Here is a 23540-nt window from a genome sequence, read left to right as displayed (position 1 = left end):
GTATAAAAACCAACGAAAAATATACTTCTATCTGAATAAGATATTATCAACTTATATTTCATAGAAATAAAAACCAACAAAAAGTATATTTCTAATTGAATAAGATATTATGAATATATATTTTTTACAACAATGGGGAAATCGACAAAAAACACCTTTGCCACAATTACCACGAATGCAGGGTGGTTGGCGTGAAAATCTTTCATTCCGTTTAACTAACTTCCAACCAAGCTATATGACTGACAGCTATCAATTTTATTTCATCGAAACATTTCACATGGTTATAGTGATGTATTATGCGTTCGTTCGTTGTATTCTATACGAGTATATGACCTGCGGTGCTAAACGGACAGATAGTTTGCGTTAAAAAAGGCAATGGCAATTGATTTTGCTCTTTTATGGCAGTAGTAACATTACAAACGTACATTGTTGCTGCACTACAAACATTTGTGAAATATTTACTTTCAATTAGTTTTATTACAAGGGAAAGGCCAAGAGCACGATAAAAATACAGGGACACATGATGGAAGGTAAAACAGATATAATTAATTATTACATTGTAGAGCATGCATTCAATTGTGTGTTTATGTGTGGGTGCAGTAGTCTAGTCACGGTGGTATTGAACCAACATCAAATGAAAGGAGCCAAAACCTGGGAAGTTTTTGCGGATTTTGAAACTACAATGTTTATAGATGAGAAAAATAAAAAAATGCCAGAGCGCTTTTTAAATAAATCGCGATCAAAGTTCACACAACATTGTTTTATAAGGACACGATACAGTCAGTGAATTGTCCAAATTTGAACTTCTATATCTCAAAAATGGCAAAACCTATGAAAATATCGTAAAGGACAATCTTGTAGAGAATTTTCAATGCTACAAAATTTGTATACCCTCAGCATTTATGCTAACGAGGGTATATGGGCAATATTATTGAAAATTTAACATCGTTGAAGCCAAGGTTTACCCCTTTATAACACGCGAATAGTGGTTGTATATTGTACAATTTAAATGCTGTTGGATAAAATGAAATGTTTTTAGACTTGGCAAAAATATTGGCCTTTAAAGTTGATTTGTGTGGAAGCTGTGGCTATATTTATGTTAAAAAATGGGTAAAAATGGGTTGAAACCAACGTGACTTTTTTTGTGATTAAACCGCATTTTTCCCGATTTTCCTGTCAAAGTGAAAGTAGAAGCCAACTAAATAAGGATCATCCCACCAATGTATAACTTTTCAAAATTTAATCTGGGTCTACCATTAAATGATGCTGACATTTTGAAGTCAGATTTTAAGTGTTTTTTGGAAATTTTCTTACGATTTCGTTCCGCAAACAGGTTTTTCAAAAAACCATATATATAAATGAAGAACTCACGAATCTGATTTATTTGATATATGTGTCGTGAATGTAGCTTACACAGCTTCAGAGAAATCTGTATCCAAATACGAAAATTTTGTGCGAACAAATTTCTACAAATCATATATTTCGGGTCTAATTTGTACAATTGGCATTCGATTTACTCGTGCATGATTGCAAATTTTGGATTTTTACGTTGCGGATCTTATGAATCATTACTCGTTAAAATCCATATACTAAAACGCGAGATAGGAGAAATTCCAAGGTAGGAAAATCACCTAATATTGTTTTTGAAAATATCGTGCATTTTATAGCGTATTCTGTCGGCCGCTTGCACTGCTATGAAAAAACTAATGCAACATCTTCCTTTTTGCGGAAACGGAGATTTAAAAACTTCACTGATAAGGGAACTACATTCATTTTATCCCAAAAATAATATGTGATGCTACATCCACGGTTCTTGGCCGATTGCCTTGAAATAGGTATATATCGATGCAGATTTTCATGGTGACACTAAAACCCGATGCGGAACGAAATTGTATGAACTTTGCGCAAATTAGCGATGTTTTATAGGTTTTTTAATGCTAAGATGCAGCCGATGCTACATCTTAGCGTCCAAATTATATTTCGAAAAATATATACAAATTAAAAGATATGGTCTTGCTGTACATGAAAATCACATGCGGACAAAACGATTTTGATAATTACGCGATTTACACATATTTTAATAATGCATATAAGTTAAAGCGGTTTATTTGAACTCTATTTCCGTTTAAGAAGTCTAATGATTTATTTTAACAACCCGATAACTTTCCTCAATGGGAAACCTTCTATGTGAATGTAGATAAAGCAAAATCCGCCCATTTTCTTGGGGCTTTCAAGAAAAATAAAAGAAGTACTCCTATAGAATTTTTCCAATATTTTCAACTCGAGAATGCATGTGAAAACTATTATTCCAAACCAAAATTTGTTTTTTGTAGCACAAATATGTGTTTATTTTGGCTATAATATCCTAACTACTATCCCGATGATTATAAGTTTGGTCTCATTTGATTCCCCGTGGAGCCTTTTTTTAGAACTGTTATTTTTTTTTGTAATTTTTTGTAAATTCCGCGAATGCTGAGTAACATTTTACAAATATTATGCAATCTACTTAATGACGTCACTTCGTGATAACTTTTTAGTGACAATTGTGCTCAATAAAATAATTAGCGTTTTTATAATATTTTTTTCTTAAAAGCAGAAGTAAAGCCGCGATAACATTTGTCCGCAACAATCAAAAATTTGCTCGCGAGCGGATTTGTACTGGGGAATTTTTTCTTAACCTATGTACCAAAAATCGTTAATGTAGCGCGAAAAGCAAAAATTCAATTTTTTGGAAATGGAATATGAAATAATTGTATGTTTGACGAAATGTGTTTCAGACAATTTGGTGTCGATTAAGCAATGTCCGTCCGTCTGTCTGGCAGGCCGGCTGGAGCGCACGATAACTCTCGAATAGATCGGTCTAAAATTTGGCTTTCGTAATATTTTGTCCAAACTTAGTTTAAGTTCGAAGATGGATTATACTCTTGAAGGAAGTAACCGATTTGGTCCATAATTTGCAACTCGTGAAATGTCTACCAGACTTAGATGAGGTTACAATATGGACTCAATCGATCCACTCCTTCGGGTACCTCCCACACAAAATTTTGGATAAGTTCACTTTGGGACCTGCTCTCGAATCGCTTTGATTTTTGTTGTAACAACTTGTATTCACTGCCCCATAAGACGGTACAAGTTTCGTCAGGGGCATGTCCATACTTCCTGAGAAAATAACCTAGAAGTTGCACAAAACCCCTATGACACCGTGTGAGGTGGTTGGAGCGCAAGAAAACTCTCGAACGGATCTGCCAATTCGGTCCAAAATTTGGCCTTAGTAATATTTCGTCCAAACATAGTTTAAGTTCGAAGATAAGCGATATTGGTCAACTCCTTCAGATACCTCCCCAACAAAAGTTCAAAAATGTTCGGAAAAATTGTTCGTACGGTGACTCTTAAAGGGAGTGGCCGAATTGGTCTATACTTTACACATCCTAATATATCTACCAGATGCAGATCAGTTTCAAATATGGACTATATTTGTCCACTCCATCCGGTACCTCCCACACAATATGTCGGATAAGTTCAGTTTAAGACCTGATATGGAATCAATTTGATTTTTGTTGAAGCAACTTTCATTCGCTGCCCCAATTACGATGGTAAACGTTTTTTTTATGGGTAAGTCCATACTTCTTGAGCAAACAGCCCGAAGAGTGTAAAAACCCCCTATGGCACCATATATTGTGGCTGGAGATCCACTTCCATAATGGTCAATGTAGATGCATTCCTTTAAGTCTTTCCTCCGCAAAACTTTTGCTCTTTAATCCTAATCAACATTTTTGTCGGGTCATACGCCCAAAATTTTTAAAACCCTCTAAATACGTACGTTTTTTGGGAAAAAATTGTTTCAATATACACAGGCTGAGGGTATATCTCTGTCGGCCAAGCCGACTGTTACTTTTTTTCCTGTTTAGTTCCATTTTAATGGGGGTTGGGGTTTCCCAGCAAAATGGTGAAAACCAAAAACTCTAAAAATTTGATTTATTTAAAAAGCGCTCCGGCGATTTTTTTTTTTTTTTTGGTTTTTTGATTTTCTCTTTGTAGTTTCAGAATCCGCAAAAACTTCCCAGGTTTAAGCTCCTTTCATTTAAAGTTGGTTTAAGAGCACCGTGTAGTTTGTTTAATATCACAAGCGATATAGGTTAAGTGAGGGTAATATCATTCAATCAATAATAATTTTTGTTTTATAAGTAGATTCTCTTTTATGGTATAATAAAAAAAGGGGAACAACTTGGCAACTACTCTCATTCTACATTAATTACAAAAGTACATGCTTGTATTCGGAAACAAATAATTATGTCCTACCCTTATCATATAGGATTGTGAATATGAAAGGTAAAGATAATCCCCAAATATGAAATGTTGTTACAACATTCACAAAGATATGAAAGAAATCTTTTAATTAAAAAAATACTTTGTTGAATTATCAGCTATAGAAATGCAAAATACCTTTGTATACACACACATACATAGGTATGCAAATTTGTTTTGCCCACATACAAAAACATCAATACAATTTCATTATAAAAATCAATTCATATATGTACATAAAAACAAATATGAATATTGTTATTCATTCATAAATTTCATTTCCAATTGATTTATTAAATAAGGTAATTATATGTGGCATAGTGAAATATGCCACAACCATATATACTCACATACGCATACATTCATAGATGAATGAATATTGTTGGTATGCGATAATTTAATGAAAATCTATACAGCTGACCAAATGCAATTTTAAATCCATTCAAACACAAGTTTTTTCTTTTTTTTTTTTTTTTGTAAATAAAATTATGAAATCTACACAAAAAAGTGCAATGTTGAAAATCTAAAATCCATTAGATTTTGCTATTTGTAATCATATCAAATCGAGTATACATAAATACAATTTCTGTAGATTAGGTCTTATATATAAAAAAGGACATTGACATGAAAATGCCAATATCACATACGAGGGGAACTAGAAACGTTTCTGGCCTAGGCAACTCGCAGTGTTGCCAGGTGCCATTTGACATTTTTTGGTATATGATAGTTTTTAGCTCAAGCGTACTCAGAACAGTTTGACATTCGACTATTTGTTGTGTTGTTTGTAGTGACTTGAAAAAATCAATTTGCAAAAAAAAAAATTGGAATTTACTTGTGATTATAAGTAAATGGACCATCCTATAGCAATATGAAAAACTGGTTTAATGAATTCAATCGTGGCCGACACTCGCCAAAAACAACGAAGGTCGTGAGGGTCGTCCAAAAACTTCCGTTGTGCTAGAACGAAACTAAGCCGTGCGTGAATGGATAATGCAAGATCGCCATGTTATATACTGTGAGATAGAGGCATCCTTAGACATTTCTTCCACCAACTAACATTTGATATTGCATGAACACCTGCCCGCAAATATGGAGTTTTCTCGTTAGATCCAGCACAACTAGAAAATCGCTCAAAAAAGGCTTTTGTCGTTTGAAGCAAAGAAATTGTGAATAAATACGAATGTGGTGTTTCAAACGACGTTTATAAGAACGTCACAGACGTCGAAGTTTGAATCTGGGCGTATGAGCCCGAAACAAAATAGCAATCGGTCGTGGGGGTCTTCGAAGGCGAGCCAAACCCACGAAAGTTGTTCATGGAAGGAGCATTTCGAAGCCAATGCACACTGTTCTGAAATCCAATTTTTCTGACCAAAACTATTTTGTACGTTCTTTTTGTATTGATATTTAGTTTAATTTATAATTACTGTCACAAAATATTAATTCAGAATTATTTTCACCTGAATTTCCAAAAAACCGTTAAAATGTTGTAAACAGGGTGATCCCACTGTATGGGGTCTAAACTAAAATTTCGACCTATGTTTATAATTTTTGGTGCGAACGGTTCATATCTTCTTAGAAATCAAAATGCAAAATTACAGCTAAATCGGCTTAAAAATATGGCTAAAATTGTCAAATTAACTTAAATTGGGGGTACCCTTATATGTTGGCTATACCCCAACGTGGACCTATGTCAACAATTTTTGGTTGAAATATTCTCTGGACTCTCAAAATAAAAATACCAAGTTTTCATGAAAATCGGTTCAAAATTGTGTTTCTTAGAATTAAATTTGTACCAGCCGAATATGAAATATTTTGGAATTTGATGTAGCCTGAAAAAATTGTGCATCATTTATCGCAACGAATCGCACCTTGAAATGATTTTTTTTATTAAATTATACACATCAAAGTAATTTTGATTTTTTTCTTACACCGACCACAAGCGATCAAAATTATTTCGGTCCAGAACAATTTTACTATTGAAAAAAATGTAAGAATTTAAGATGGTTCCATAAATATGTTTATAACTTTTTATACCCAAACATCAATCGTCAGCTCGAAGTATAAAGGTAAGCAAAGAAAAAAGTTCAATGAGAAGTTTTTCCTTGGCAACCTCATACAACTCCGACGAAAGTGTCTGCGAAAACAATTCAAACCTCTTCCACTTGTATGTGTCGTCGAATTTCGACAAATGCACACACCAAAATTTGGTTGGTCTGCTTTACAGCAAAAACAACACACGTCGTGCCAGTGTCTTCAATTTGAAGCATTGTGGCGTGTTTTTTATTGGGGTAGCGTTTGCAATTTTGTTTTTTCAAAATTGTCTGGCTTATTGAAAAATAACTTCGGTGGAGAATATCCACAAACAAGAAACAAGGGAACTGATGAGATCCAGTGGCGTGGATCGAAACTATAGTATTCCCTGCCTTACCCCTTGGCGAACAATGCCAAATCTTTTCCACTAATAAAATAGTTGTTTTAAAATATTAAAACAACAAAAATGGGATTAAGCCAGACAATTTTGAAAAAACAAAATTGCAAACGCTATCCCAATAAAAAACACGCCACAATGCTTCATATGTTTATAACTTTGTACTTAGACCGAATTTTTCTTTTGTTCTTTCGAAAAATGAATCTACTTACATTCATCTTTCTTTTCCATATATGAGTTTTACCTTTACATTTTTCTTATTGCGATTTTATAACCCACAAATTATCTCAAAATACTGCGCACCCAACTCGATTAATAACGCAGTAAATAATTATCTACTTTGGCTCCTTCTCGTTTAACTGTAAATGCAAATTCGGAATGAACAATCTTTGTTTTTGTTGTTTTGGAGTGTTTACTTCCATATTGCGACAAAAAAAAAAAAAAAAATACTCAAAAGAAGAATGTCAAAAAAAAACTGACTTTTAGCCAAAGAATTCATATTAGCGACCAATGTGCAATGGTCACCTGTTTCTTCGGCTAAACAGACCATGTGGCTACTATTCGAAAAACGAACAAGAGAAGACGAATCATTGTGCACCATGACAATTTGAGCTCTCACACATCGGTTCAAAACAGCGCCTTTTTGACAGGACAAAATGTGGAATTCATGGGTCCTGACTTGGAACTCAATTGTTGATTCCCTCACATTAAGAAAAAAAGGCATGGTCAACAATTTTCGTCACCAAAAGATGCTGTTGAATCGTTCAAAAACCATGTTTTGGAGGTGTCTCAATCGGAGTGGAAAAAGTGCTTGAACAATTGGTTTGAGGACTTAAAAAGGTGTATAAATCCTACTTAAGAAAAAAAAAATAATAAAACTAATTTTGATGGTAAATATTTGCATTTTCATTATTAGGCCAGAAACTTTTCTAGTTCCCCTCGTACCAACTACAAATTTAATTTTTAAAACATATTCTAAAAACTTTTGAGGCTATTTTAAATTTGTTCAACTGATTCATAGGAAAGACAAATATAGGAAGAAATAAAGGGCAGTGCTGTAAAATACTTTCAACATGCTTGAAGCATTGTTTTCATGAACAAGTAAAAAAGTATAAGTCGGCTTTGCCGACCGAGATATACCCTCAGCCTATGTGAATTGAAACTTTCATCTACGGACAGACAGATCGAATGCAGAGGAAGTACTTAAAGGAATGGATCGACATAGTCCATTATGGAAGTGGATCTTAGTTTGAGAATGATATCTTTCCGATAGATATCGCGCCCACTTGTCATTTTAGGGGCTCATCGTATAACTTTTGGACCGGTATGCCAAGAAGCATAACATATTACCGCTGTAAACAGGACCACAACGAACAGCATCTGTATACATTTCCAAAGGATCTTCAAACACACCCTAAACTGTACTTTCACAGCAATATTGAAATTTTGTTGCAGAGATACCCTAAAGAGAGGACCTTTATGGGCGATTTTATAAACTAAACTAAATTTGGATAAAATAGTAGGACTTCCAAAGACCAAATTGGTTGCCCTGTTCAAGAGATATCGTGAAAACAATTTTAGTCAAATTTTTTAAATAATGGGGGGGAAGTACCGATATTTTTGGACTGAAACTAAGTTTGGACAAAATATGACGAATGCCAAATTTTGATCCAAATCGGTTGACTTGTTTGAGAGTTATCGTGCTCTCCAACCACATCATATGGTGCCATAGGGGTTTTTTACACCTTTCGGGCTGTTTTCTCAAGATGTATGGACTTGCCCCTGAAAAAATCTTAACCATCGTAAATGAGGCATCGAATGCAAGTTACTTCAACAAAAATCAAAGGTATTCGTGAACAGGTCTTAAAGTGAACTTATCCAAATTTTGTGTGGGAGGTATCCGAAGGAGTGGATAAATATAGTCCATATTCGAACCTAACCTATACCTGGTAAATATATTAGGATGTGTAAAAAATGGACCAAAACGGTCACTCCCATCAAGAGTTATTGTGCGCACAATTTTTCCGAACATTTTGGAACTTTTATGGAGGAGGTACCTGAAGAGGTGGACCGATATGGCTTATCTTCGAAACTAAGTTTGGACAAAATATTACGAAGGCCAAATTTTGGACCGAATTGGCAGATCCGTTAGAGAGTTAACTTGCGTCCCGACCATTGCCCACGGTGTCATAGGGGTTTTTTTACACCTTTCAGGCTATTTTCTCTGGAAGTATGGACTTGCCCCCGATGGAAATTGTATCGTCGTATGGGGGGCAGTGAGTACAAGTTGCTACAACAAAAATCAAAGCGATTCGAGAGCAGGTCCTAAACTGAACTATTCCGAAATTTTGTGTGGGAGGTACCCGAAGGAGTAGACCGATTGAGTGCATATAAGAACCTTATCTAAGTCTGCTAGAAAATTTTACGATGTGCAAAATATGGACCAAATCGGTCACTCCCTTTACAACTTTTGTAGGGGCGGTACCGGAATTTTGGTGGATACGTTTATTGGCCACATCGAACCTTAAATACTAAATTATAGCTAATTCGCTCCGAAAATGTAGTTAAAAAATTGAAAACCGTTGTGAAAAATAAAAATTAAGCCCGTTTAAAGTTGAAAATCTTAGAAACCTCCAAAGGAACCAAAGGCATTTTCGTTATCCTTGCACCCCAACACGATAGAAATTTTATATCAGAACGCGTGAATATTTTTTTTAGTAAATTTTTGTAGCACAGTGTTATAGGAGTATTTTGTCCTTAAAATCGCCAAAGGGATCTTTGTAGAGCACCAGAAAGGAGTTTGTTTTAGGCGACCAGAGGTCTTTTAAAGCACTCTGAAGGGATTTTTGTAGATGACAAGAAGGCAGTCTATTAAAGACCAGGGAACAAGAAGGGAATTTTTAGTTTAATTTAGAGTTTTCTTAGACGACCACATGGGAGTATTTATAAAAGACTCTGAAGGGTTTTTTGTAGATGACAAGAATGGAGTCTCTTGAAGACCGGAGAACAGGAAGCGAGTTTTTTAGACGGTCAGAAAGGAGTTTTCTTAGACGAGCAGAAGGGAGTTTTTATAGATGACTATGAGGGGGTCATTGTATATGACATAAAGAGAGATTATAGACGACCAGAAGGAGGACTTTATAAACGACCAGAAATTTAATCTCAGGGAAACTTTATAGAGGACTAGAAGAGAATTTTTTAGATGACCAGAAGTGAGTCTTTACAAACTATAAGGGGTCTTTTTAGATGACTAGAAGAGGGATTATGGGTGCCACCGTGGTGCAATGGTATGCACACCCGCATTGCACGCTGAAGGTCGTGGGTTCGATTCCCAGGCCAGTCAACATCAAAATTTTCAACGGTGGCAAAATGCCACTCGGTAATGTTGGCGACATTTCCTGAGTATTTCAGCCATGTAAAACTTCTCTACAAAGTGGTGTCTTAAGACACGCCGTTTGGACTCGGCGATAAACTGTAGGTCCCATATCATTGAGCTAATAGGAATCGAGGTGCACTCATTGATATGAGAGAAGTCTCCCTTGTCCCGTATGGGATGTTTGTGAAACAATTAGAATAGGGATTATAGATTACTTGAAAAAAGCCTTTATTGATTAACAGAAGGGAATCTTTATAAATGTCCAGAAGTATAACCTGTGTGTATCCTTGTGGACACCGGTATTATGTTTATTCTACACGCCCTTGTCTTGGATGAAGGTATGAGCACAATTAACGCTGATTTTTATACCCTCCACCATATGGAGGGTATAATTAAATTTGTCATTCCGTTTGTAACACATCGAAATATTCGTCGGAGACCCTATAAAGTATATATATATTATTGATCAGCATAAAATTCTATGTCGATTTGACCATGTCCGTCTGTCCGTCCGTCGTCCGTCTGTCTGTCTGTTGAAATCAAGATACAGCTCGCAATTTTAAAGATAGAGAGTCAAAATTTGGTAAAGAAGTTTTTATTACTTGCAGGATTGTTGGTATTGAAAATGGGATATATCGGTCCACGTTTCGATATAGCCCCCATAGAACGGTACCTCCGATTTCGGTATTTTAAGGTTTTAGCTTCATTATCACACCAAAATGGCTGAAATTTGGTACGTAGTCTTCTTTAGGGGTTAAAACTTTCCCCAGAATTTTGTCGGTATCGGTCCCCACCTTCATATAGCCGCCATAGAACGGTACCTCCCGATTTTCGGTATTTTGAAGGTTTTTGCTTCATTATCACACCGAAATGGCTGAAATTTGGTACTTAGTCTACGTTGGTGGTATAAAACTTTCCCCCAGAACTTTGTTGGTATCGGTCCATGCCTTCATATAGCCCCATAGAACGGTACCTCCCGATTTTCGGTATTTTGATCGTTGTGACCTCAATATTCCACCGAAATGGCTGAAACTTGGTGTTTAGACTTCGTTGGGGGTACTCAAACTTCCCCTTTAAATTTGTCGATATAGGTCCACGCCTTCATATAGCCCTCATGGAAAAGTACCTCCCGATTTTTCGTATTTTGAAGGTTGTGTCTTCAATATTCCACCAAAATGGCTGAAATTTGGTATTTAGTCTTCAATGTGATATAAAACTGTTCGCCAGAAATATGTCTGTACAGGTCCACGCTTTCATATTGCCCCATTTCTGACTAAAATTCGTCGCTATAGGTCCACGTTTCGATATAGCCCCCATAGAACGGTACCTCCGGATTTTCGTAATACTGAAGATTGTGACGTCAATATCCAACCGAAATGGCTGAAATTCGTTATTTCATCTTCCAAGAGTTATAAAATATTCCAGAAGAGTATTATCAGTATAGGTCCACCTCCTCCTATATCCCAATAGAAGCTTACTTCTTGATTTTCGGTATTTTTTTAGTTTTAGCCACATTCTCTTACCGAAATATAGGAAATTTGTATTTAGTCTTCTTTGAGCCTAAAAACTTTCCGTCAGAAATTTGTCGGTATAGATCGACGTTTTGAAATAGCCCCCATAGAATGGTGCCTCACATTGTTTCACCGAAATTGCTGAAATTTAGTATTAGGTCTTCTTCATACACGAAAGGAAACTAATTATTCCATTTTACTTCAATACAACTTGCGGTGGAGGGTATAACAAGTTCGGCCCGGCCGAACTTAACGCCGTTCTTACTTGTAAAGAGTTTAGATTTTACTCGATGTGCAATAAATCTTTCATTCACCGTGGTGAAACTGGGGGGGGAGGCTGTTGTTGGACCATTGCTTGGTATGTTACGTCCTTTATGTCACCTTTTTATGGTTGTGACATTGAATATTAACCCTGAATAGAACAAGTAAGAAAAGGTAAGTAGAAGGAAGTAAGAGGGTGTTGTCTAGGCAACACGCAGTTTCGCCATGTGTCATTTAAAATTTTTTGAAAGTTTGAAAGTTTCTAAACATGGTTTTTAAACGCTTTTGCAGCATATTTTGGCGATTGCATAGTTCCATGATTCCTCACTATCTTAAACACGCTTTTCGAAGCACCGCAATCGTATTTCAAAATCAAAATTTCTTGCACTGATCAACACGGGATCCAACGAGATCCACCAAGTTTTTATGCAACATCGAATGTTGGTTGGTGGAATAAATGCCCAAGAATGTTATCACAAGCAAATTCCATTTTCTTGCAATGTGATTTTTTCAAGTCAAACTGACCTCTCAGTACGCTTAGGCCAAAAACAGTAAAATTTTCCAACAAAAAAAATTGTCAAATGAAGGTTTTCGAGTGACCCACGTATATATACCGAGTATAAAATACTACCAAGCATACCAAGTGTGAATATTAAAATTTAATGTTGAATTGATTCGACGTATCTACCAAATAGAAAAGACCCAAAGGATCACAAGCTCCCAACAAAATTTTATGTTATAATTAACTTTACAAAAAATTATAGCTTCCAATATCCACAGTCTTAATAGTAATTGCTGTTTTTTAAAGTAGCGTTTTATCATTTCATTTTTTTTTCTCTTTTTATTTTTTGTATTTGTCCAAAAAATGTATATATTGCTAAAATAATAATTCTATTAAATTTTTATTCATTTTTCAATTTTTTTATATGTTTCTATACTTACAGCGTATCCTTAGATTCACCATTGCACTGGTGGTTTCGCCACGGTCGTTGGCAGCCGAGCATGCATAGAGGCCAGCATGGACGCGAGCCACACGTTGCAATACCAATGAACGTGTTGAAATTATAATACCCCAGGAGACATTTTGTGTAACCGGAACACCCTGGACAAAGAGAACAAAACAAAGCACAAATATATGTAACAAAAATAAAATAAAACACACACATATGAAATTTATTCATGTTTCTTAGTTAATAATTTAAATAGAGGATATAAAATTGAATTAAAATGCAATTGCAATAATATTAAATTATGAATAAAATTTAATTATCATTAGAAAAAATATAGATTAAAAAACTTTATTATTATTTTTAGCATAGAAAAATTTGTATTTATTTTTTAATTTATGTTTTATTTCATATTTGACCTTAAAGATGAAAATTTTCAAAATAAAACCAAATATCAGCAAACATAAGTTGCATCATTTATTTACTTGACAGTTGTATAAATTACAAATTCTTGTCCAACTGTCCATTATTAACTAACAGAGATAATACGGGGTTAATATCCCCAAAATTTCTTTCCCAAATATTTCTGCAACAAATTTCCTATTTTCAATTTCACTTATTTATTATTTATGTGATGAAATATTACACACAAACTACATTCACATGCACATACTTACATACATATGTATGTGACAACACTTCAACAGTTACTTACATTGTGTGACCATGTGATACGATGTTCCCTTTGGATTTGCCTTTATATGACATTCAAAGTAAACATCATCGCCTTCCTTAATGTCATCCGGTTTAAGCGTTGAACCTAATGACAATGTCACTTGTGGTGGATCTGATTATGTGAATTTGTTTGTCAGGATTTGCCATTGGTGTTGGTGTTGTTGATGTTGTTGATTTTGTAGTAGATTTAGAGTAGATTTCCACATATACAGAGCATGTCATTTTAAGATGATGACAGTTACAATTTTTGATAATCATTGCCGAACAGAAGAAGTGTTTGTTTGTCGTTGATTGAATGGAAAAAGAGAAAGGATGAAATAAAAGAAACAACATAGGAAGTGGTTAAAATAAGGATATAAATATTTTATTATATTATTATTGGTTTCGTGCATTTTTGTTTTCTTTAAGAACATGTTTTGTGTTGGAGATCAGAAATTACAACAACAAATGAAAAATTACATAATGTACTTTTTAGTTATATGCAGGGTATTTATACCGTATTAATTCTGCATGGCGGAATTTGTAGTATGGAGCCTTTATAGGCGACAAGATATGAGTCCTTATAAAGGACCAGAAGGAAGTGTTTATGTTTGACCTAAGGGAATCTTTAAAGAGGATCAGAAGGGAGTTTTTTAGATGACCAGTAGGAGCTTTTGATGATGGTGCTCATATGATGGTCTTTGTAGATGACTAGAATGGAGTCTCTAGGCGATAAGAAAGAGCCGTAATAGATGACCAGAAGCAAGTTTTTTTAGACGATCAGAAGGGACTGTTGGATGGAAACTGTTAGGAGGTACTTGAAGATAACTGGAAGGGAATTTCTATAGGACCGGAAATCTGCCTTTAAAAACGATCAGAAGTAGAACTGGGGGAATCTGAAGTATAATCTTGGGGTTTCAGAAGGAAGTATTTCTAGACGACCAGGAGTTGTTTAGACGTCTATGTGGGGATCTTTGTAAATGGCTAAAAGAGAATTTTAGGACCTTTAATATAGGACCAGTAGGGAGTCTTTATTAAAGTCCACAAGTATAACATGGGGAACCTTTGTACTGGACCGAAAGGGAATCTTTAAAGATGACTGTTAGGAAGTCTTTGTAGATAACTAGAAGAGAGTCTAGCCATAAAGGAGCCTTCATTGATGATCAGAAATAATACTTTAGATGACTAGAATGGGTCTTTGTAGATGACTAGAATGGAGTCTCTAGACGATCAGAAAGGAGCCTTAATAGATGAACAGAAGGGAGTTTTTTTAGACGATCAGAAAGGAGCCTTAATAGATGAACAGACGGAAGTTTTTTTAGACAATCAGAAGGAACTCTTTGGAGGCAACTGTTAGCAGGTATTTGAAGATAACTGGAATGGAGTTTACAAAGAGTAGTCTAACTTGTTCCTTCCGGGCTGTTTGTGGAACAATTATAGTAGGGAATCTTTACTAAAGTCCACAAGTATAACTTGGGGGAACCTTTGTACAGGACTAGAGGGGAATCTTTAAAGACGACTGGTATGAGGTCTTTGTAGTTAACTAGAAGAGAGTCTACCCGTAAAGGAGCCTTCATTGAGGAGCAGAAACGTTCTTTTATAAACGCTCACAGGTATAACCTCAGGGTATCTTTATAGAGGAAAGGAATTTGTTTTAGACGACCAGAAGTGAGCCTTTATAAACGATTATAAGGGTATCTTTTTAGATGACAAGAAGGGAGTCTGTAGAAAACCAAATAACAACCTGAAGGCAGTTTAATAAGCGATTAGAAGTGAGTTTTTTGTATATGACTTGTAGAGAGATTATAGGCGACCAGAAGCTGATCTTTATAAACGGCCAGAAGATAGATCAAAACATGAACCTATATTTTTATACCCTCAGCATTTATGCTAACGAGGGTATATACACTTTCATACGGACAAAATGTGCCTCATCGAAATAATGGTTTTAGACCCCAAGTATATTTGGACGAAGTGTGTTTCAGACCACTTGGAGCCGATTTAGCCATGTCCGTCTGTCTGTCTGGCTGGCTGGAACGCACGATAACTCTAGAACCGATGCGGTCCAAAATTTGGCTTTCGTAATATTTTGTCCAAACTTAGTTTAAGTTCGAAGATGGGTTATATCGATCCACTCCATCGGGTACCTCCCACACAAAATTTCGGAAAAGTTCAGTTTAGGACCTGCTCTCGAATCGCTTTGATTTTTGTTGTAGCGTCTTGTATCCACGCTACAAGTTTCATCGGGGGCAAGTCCATACTTCCTGAGAAAATAGACTGAAAGTTGCAAAAAATCCCTATGCCACCGTGTGTAGTGGTTGGAGCGCATGATAACTCTCGAACGGATCTGACGGTTCGGTCCACAATTTGGCCTTCGTAATATTTTGTACAAACTTAGTTAAAGTTAGAAGATATGTCATATCGGTCCAATCTTTCAGGTACCTCCCCCACAAAAGTTCAAAAATATTCGGAAAAATTGTGCGCACGATAACTCTTGAAGGGAGTAACTGATTTGGTCCATACTTTCCACATCATAATATATCTACCAGATATAGATCAGGTTCTAATATGGACTATATCTGTCCACTTCTTCGGGTAAGTTCAGTTTAAGGCCTACTCCCGAAACACTTTGATTTTTCTTGTAGCAACTTGTGTTCACTGCCCCCATTCGACGGTACAAGTTTCATCAGGGGCAAGTCCATACTTCCTGAGAAAATGGCCCGTGTGTAGTGGATGGAGCGCAAGATAACTCTCGAACGTATCTGCCGATTCGGTCCAAAATGTGGCATTCACAATATTTTGTGCAGGCTTAGTTTAAATTAGAAGATAAGCCATATCGGTCCGATTTGGTCCTTACTTAACACATCCTAATATATCTACCAGATATAGATCAAGTTCGAATATGGACTATATTTGCCCACTGCTTCGGGTACCTCCCACACAACATATGTATTGGATACATTCTCTTTAAGACCTGCCCTCGAATCATTTTGATTTTTTTGAAGCAACTTTTATTCGCTGCCTCGAACCGAATACTGTGTTCGTCCACACTTTGGATATCGTAATATTTCTTCGAATATTAGATGAAATTTGAAGGTGGTGCTTATAGGCCCATTCCTTTCGCTACCTCCCCCACAAAGTTCGAAAATACTCGCTAAAATGGTACGCGCGATATCTCTAAGACGTAGCAACCCATTTGGTTCAAACTTTGGATCTCTAAATATTGTCGAAACTTAGTTTATGTTCAAATTTGGGCCCTATCTGTCCAATCCTTGGAATACCACCTACACAAATGTTCAACATTTTTGTGTGGTTAAGGGTCTGTTCGAGGATCTTTTTCGAAGATTTTCCTAGTGGTCCTGTTTACAGCGATATTATATTTTTCGTACGCTAGCAAGGTAAAAATCCATATATATCCATATCCCCGCAAATTTTTGAGCTTTAATCCTATCCATATTTTTGTCGGTTCATACGCCCAATATTTTGAAAACCCCTTAAATACATAAGTTTTTTTTTTTAAATATTTCAATCCACAAAGGCTGAAGGTATATCTCTGTTGGCAAAGCCGACTGATACTTTTTTACTTGATTTTATTATAGGTGACTTCAAGGTGTTCCCTTTTAGGGGAAAGATATAAGATATTTGTTAACTTCTATTTTCAAACCCTCCACCATAGTATGGAGGATATATTAGGTGTGTTTTTCTGTTGATATATATTCTTGATCAGGATGAAATTCTGAGTCGATCTAGCCCTATCCGTCTGTTGTTATGACGCTAGCGTCCACAATAATTGAACTAGAACGCTTTGCAACCGAGTGTATTTTTTCCACAGGCTGGTCCAGTTCGAAGATTAGCTAAATCGGCCCACGCTTTGGTATATAAACCATAAAACGATTTAAGGTATTTTGAGGATTTCAGTTACTTTTTTGACCGAACTGCGTATTATTTGTCATTTGAGTTTCCCAGTGGTCACAGAACTTCTCCGCCAAACATAGGTCAATGTTTTGGTATAGCCCCATGTATAAGTACCTGACGATTTTCGGTATTTTGAAAATTATAGCTACATTTTTTGACAGAACTACCTGTTATTTGACACTTGATGTTTCCAGTGGCCACAAAACTTTTCCACTAACAATAGTCAACATAGGCCCATGTTTTGGTATAGCACCGATTTTAACTATTTAAGGATTTTAACTACACTGTTTGACTGAACTACCCGTAATTTGACATTTGATGTTCCCTGCAGCCATGAAAACTGACAACATAATTCCATGTTTTAGTATAGCCCGCATATACAGATATCTCCCGAGTTGAAGAGTTTTGAGGATTTTATTTACATTTTTGAGCAAACTAGCTGTAATTTGACAAATGAGGTTCCTGTGGTCACAAAACTTCTCTACCTAAAGGAAATTAATTATTCCATTTTAGTTCAGAATATTTTATGTTATGTAAAAAATCGGTTAGCCCGAACTTAACGATTTTTTCCTTTACATTTACACTCATTTATGTATTCAACTATTTTCCTTTCTCATTATATTTTCCTCACATTTTCAAATTCCCTCCAGGCTCTTCAATTTGTTAACACCGAACATAAACCAACAATCATTTACATGATCTAGATCAAGCATATGCTTATGCGAGTCATATTTTTAAAAACTCATTAAAATAAAATGCATTCTAGCGGAAATTTAATACCTTCTAACTGCATTCTTCCGGGAGTGGCCTTTGTAGTGGTTGTTGGGCATATTTATGTGCGGCCCATACTAAAAGTACTTTAGCAAACAACCTCTTAATTTCATTATGTTATAAAGCCTACTACAACAAAAAGCGGCACAAGTACAAATACAAGTAAAAAACAATGTACAGCAACAATAAAGAAAATGGGTATTAGCAGTAAAGGAGAGGAAAAAAAGAACAAAAACGGCACTGTTTTTCAAGTTTCATTAGCCAACCACATACATAAGCATATTAACGCCTTTTCATACAAAAGTTAACATTGTAATAATCGTAAATTTTATAGAGTTGCTTTAGCTGGTTGTCGCTGGTGTTGGCTGTCTGCTTGGTTGGTTGGCTGGCTGGCAATAATAACCCGTCCTTATTCTATCTCTTGCATGCGTGTAACAAGATGCTTGTCCTTGCAATTTTGTTAAGAGGTGGTGGTATGTGAGCATGATGTAGGTTTATAAGACTTTGTGTGGGTGCCTTATGGTGTGTGTGTGGGTGAGTGAGTGAATTTAGTACCAATCCTCTGAACATGAAAATGCAACAATGTCGGCTTAAATCTACTTTTGATACACGACAAAGGAATTTATATTCACATTCTTGGTAAGTGTATGAGGGAAATCCTCATACAACCAATGCACAAAAAACACACCAACCACAGGGCATAGGCAGGAGAGGAAGCTCTTTGTCATACAACTGGCTTGGATGTTAAGAATACATTTACTAGAGTTGAGTTGTTAAGTAATTGCCAAGTATAGAAAGGGTGTGGGAGTAGATTGGTAATTTAGAATCCAATTGCGTATTGTATTAATAATTTTCAAATTTTATATAGCTCAGCTAAGGATATCGAAGGGAATAAAAATTCTATAAATAGCTATAGGTAGACTTTAAAGATGTGGTGAAGGTGTCTTTATAGACTAAGCTAAAAGGATTCTTCATATGCGAGCTATGGAGCGTATTAATAGACGAGCAGAAGAGAGTATTAAACCATTTCGTCCAGAGAGAAATTTTTTACTTATTTTTTAAGAAAAAAAAATACTTTTTTTAGGGTAATTAGGACCCACTGATTTTAAAAAATGACCGATTTTATTTTGTCCCGCTAAATGGTGTTCGAAATTTCGAACACTGGCGCTTATCCTATATGTGTAGAAATAAAAGATTTATTTGCTGTTTTATTGATTTATTGTATGATTTTTGAATTAAAAAATGGTGGAAGAATGGCATTCAGTCTTCTTTGGACCTACAAAACTTTTCCCCGGAAATGTGTCAGTACTGGGCCACGTTTTGGCTTACCCCCATAAAACGATATGCCTGATTTTTGGGGGTTTTCAGGGATTTAGCTGCATTATATTACAGAAATGGTTGTAATTTAATACATATTTAGTCTTCTTCTAAACTTTCTTCCAGAAATTTGTTAGCACTGGTCTATGTTTTATATAGCCTCTGTAGAACGGTACCTCCCTATTTTAGGGTTGTTCAGTATTTGATCCTATCCTACAGAAATGGCTGAAATTTAGTATTTAGCCTTCTAAGGGGCTATAATAACTTTTCCCCCTAATTAGTCAGTACATTTACACGTTTCGATTTAGCCACTGACATATAGGAAAAGAACCTGTGTTTGAAGCGCTAGCGCATGTAAATCATTTTGTTTATTTTGTGAAACGGTTACATACATACATATATTGACAACAATTCCCCATGGTTGCTTTTTAAATTTATTTTTTTTTTTAATTAATTTAAAATGTGTCCCCAAATATAAAGTTTTCAAAAATGTAACCCTACCATCGAGGGGTAGGGGGAGTTTTCAAGGGAAGAATTTTTTTATTTGCTGACAGATGGTACTTAATATATATACTAAAACTTGTTTAAAATGTTAACTTTTTCATCCATAAATATTTTTTTGAAAAAAGGAATTTTACTGTTCGAAAAATCGAACACCAAGTGCGAAATGGGTTAATAGACGAACTGATTGAGATTTTATATATGACCAGAAGGGGTTCTTTATATATAAGTTTTAAGGAGTTTTTATTGACTGGGTGAATTGATTTATTATAAACGTTATAAGTATTTGTAAAGCACTTGAGTCCTTATAGACAGTCTGAAGCGAGCCTTTATAGATGAACTAAAAAAAACTTAAAAGAAGAGTTAAAGGGATTCTGTTTACACCGTCTAAAGAAGACTTGCTGTAACTAAATGTCTGAGTGTTAAATTTCTTGATTGACTAGACCCCTGGAACCCCTGAAATGTCGCCTTCCAGATTAACTTTCGTATGTGAACAAATAAGAAATCGTTAAGTTCGGCCGAGCCGAAGTTTTAAAGCTCGACCATTTTAGGTGAAGAGAATTAGGTCAAAAATTATCTAAACTTTTTTGGGCTATATACCAAAACAAATCAATATCTATTTCCGTAGAAAAATGTATCTTAAATCTCCAAAATTTCTAACATCGGGAGGTAAAGCAATATGGGTGCTATACCAAAACGTTCAACTATGTTTTAAATTACAGCTATTTCGGCCAAAAAGTAACTGAATTCCACAAAATACCGAAATTCAGGAAGGAAGTACCATTAACAAGTGTTATAGAAAAACATGGCATCTATGTTGACAATTTTTGGCGGAGCATTTTTGTGACCAGTGGGAATCTCAAATGAATGTCAAATAACAGGTAGTTCGGTCAAAAAAATGTAGCTAAAATCCTCACAATACTTAAAATCGGGAGGTACTGTTAAATGGGGGCTACACCGAAGTAAAGACCTATATCAACAATTTTTGGTGTATCGGTTTTGTGACTACTGGGCAGTTTCAGTGTTAAATAATAGCTAGTGCGATCAAAAAATTTAGCCAAAACCCAAAAAACACAGAAAATCGGGAGGTACAGTTATATGGGGGCTGTACCAAAGCATGGTTCTATGTCCACAATTTTTGGTGAAGATGTTTTGTGACCACTGGGGGCCTCAAATTACTGGTAGTTCAACCTAAATAAATTCTGAAAATCGGTAGGCGCCGTACAGTGTCACGACCAGGGTTTCGGAGTCGAGGTATTTTTGGCTCGACTCCGACTCCGACTCCAGACGAGATTTTTTCACGACTCCGGCTCCGACTCCGGGTCGACTCCGAGAGTAAAATCCTATACCACTAAAAATGAATAAAATTTGCACAAATTGTTAACTTTTTCCTATATTTTGACCTATATAGGCTAATGTGTTATTTTTCCTTACATATTCATTAGAAAGGACATTCGTTCGCATACATTCGAACATATCAATATTGTTTCTGCCGAAACTTACATTAAAAATAGCAAAGTTAGAACGTTTTTGTCGGTTTTCCTTTTTTGCACGAGTATATTCTGGACGGAATTCTTCCGCGTGAGAAATCGTTAAGCTTTCAAAATAAGTGAAAATGAAGGAGCTATACAGATCATAAGGACTACATGCAGAACAATTTTAGGCAATTCATGACCAAGTTTCAAACAGGATGTAAGCCAACATTTTAGTGTGCTTAGCCTCAAAAGGAGACCCCAGTTGTAAAGCTCAATAACAGCCATTTTTCTTGATTTTTTCCGAGAAAATTACGTAACTTTTTGGCAGTTTTGTTTTCTTCATCTGAAAGAGAAAAATATTAAGAAGTTTTGAGGCCGTCTACGAAACCCTGTTTTTATTAAAGCATTGCGGGTGCCAACTTTAGCTCGAAAACTAATAAACCAATTGTCATATATTTTTGTGGCCGATTTCGAGAAAAACACAGTTTATGCTGCAAACAAAATAAAATAAATTGTTCCAATCCAACGCTCACACTAAGGCAATATTGTTCCGATCGACTTAAAAATTTTACTACCTATTCTATGACATTTATACATTCTACTTTTTTCTGAAATTTATACACATTTTGAACATTGGTGTGGAAATATTTGAGATATAGTGTGTATTCTACCCAGCACGTAGGCAGATGGAAGTTTTCGGGAACTGAAAAATTAGCACACGATGAGATTTCGTGCATGAAAATATTCTACAAAAATGTTGCTAGGAAAATTTTATGTAAGGTCGGTCCACTAGGACAAGAAATCGATATTGCCATGTTTTCACTTCTTTATCACTTTTACCCGATCCTTTCTCATGAAAACTATGATTATATATTTCATTGAATTTCGTATGTGATTGTGTAGAAAACTCGGATACACATGAACTATATATCTGTTCCTGGCGGACAGATTCGGTTATTTGAATGTCTACATCTAAAGCCCTCATCGAGTGTATAGAAAGAAAGGTTCCTTACTGAAAACATGTCATCTAAAAATGATGAAACAATGTCAATGAAAAAAATCATTATGTCATAAGTCAGAAATTTCAGCTATGGGATCTTTTGGATTTCTCAATTAGGGCTTTCAGAAATTTCAGCTATGGGATCCTTTGTGGTTCTCAATTGGGGATAGTAAATATCCTTTGAATGGTCCCTTAACTTAGTATAATATACCGTCTGCATATAAATATGTTTTCTTATACATTTCTTTTAAAATAAAAAATGTTTTTTTAAAAAAATGTTCTTATTTTATGTTATACTTCTATAAAAATTTTGCCCGGAGTCGGAGTCGAGTTATTTTTTTCGACTCAGACTCCGACTCCGACTCCAGCAAAATTGCTCGACTCCGACTCGTAGACTCCGACTCCGACTCCGAAACCCTGGTCACGACCGTGGCCAAAAATGGTCAAAGTCAGGTACTTTGGAATACAAATTTATTGATGAGAATATAAAGTGTATATTTCAGTTTGATGGAATTTTATTTATGGTCAAGTATTATTTGTCAAGTAGTTTTGTCCATGTGAAGGTTCAAATCCGATAATTGTTGGAAATGAGTATTTTTGTCACTATTATACTTAAATTAATAACTTGTATTATGCTCCAAAATTTCAATATTTAAAGTAATTTGACGTTCTTAAATAAAATTTTAAGATTGCTTTGGATGTAATAAACATAGATTTAATTTTGTTTGGGAGTAAATAGTGATCATATGGTACTTACAGCTACCCAAGTCTGTGGTACTTAGGAAATCGATTTTGTGAACCAAATTTTAAAATTAATGGAGTGGGAAAAATTGTATAAAAGTGTATATCGATATTATTTGCTGTTTGAGTGGTGAAAAGTGAGTACTTTAAACGTATAAAGGTTCCAGCTGCAGAGGTTTGCAGACGAACATGTTATTTCTCTTTTTCAGTGACCACCTCACTCAGGCATTTGTGGTGTTGGCTATAGCGCGAAAACGAATGAATGAATGAATCATAAA

General features: G+C 35.4%; 1 protein-coding gene across 1 annotated transcript in view; it reads right to left on the bottom strand.

Annotated features, from left to right (window-relative positions):
* Positions 1 to 23540, bottom strand: part of side-III (sidestep III) — a 738714-nt gene that overhangs the window by 87879 nt on the left and 627295 nt on the right. Inside the window, 3 exon segments of the mRNA XM_073960318.1 lie at positions 12824 to 12983; positions 13544 to 13573; positions 13575 to 13675. Of these exon segments, the coding sequence (XP_073816419.1) occupies positions 12824 to 12983; positions 13544 to 13573; positions 13575 to 13675 (291 nt within the window).

The sequence above is a fragment of the Musca autumnalis genome, unplaced genomic scaffold (assembly GCF_047663935.1).
Source record: "Musca autumnalis isolate F117 unplaced genomic scaffold, ASM4766393v1 scaffold_1, whole genome shotgun sequence".
Lineage (NCBI taxonomy): Eukaryota > Metazoa > Arthropoda > Insecta > Diptera > Muscidae > Musca > Musca autumnalis.
Note: the sequence above shows the minus strand (reverse complement) of the source record. Positions and strands in the feature narration are given on the sequence as shown.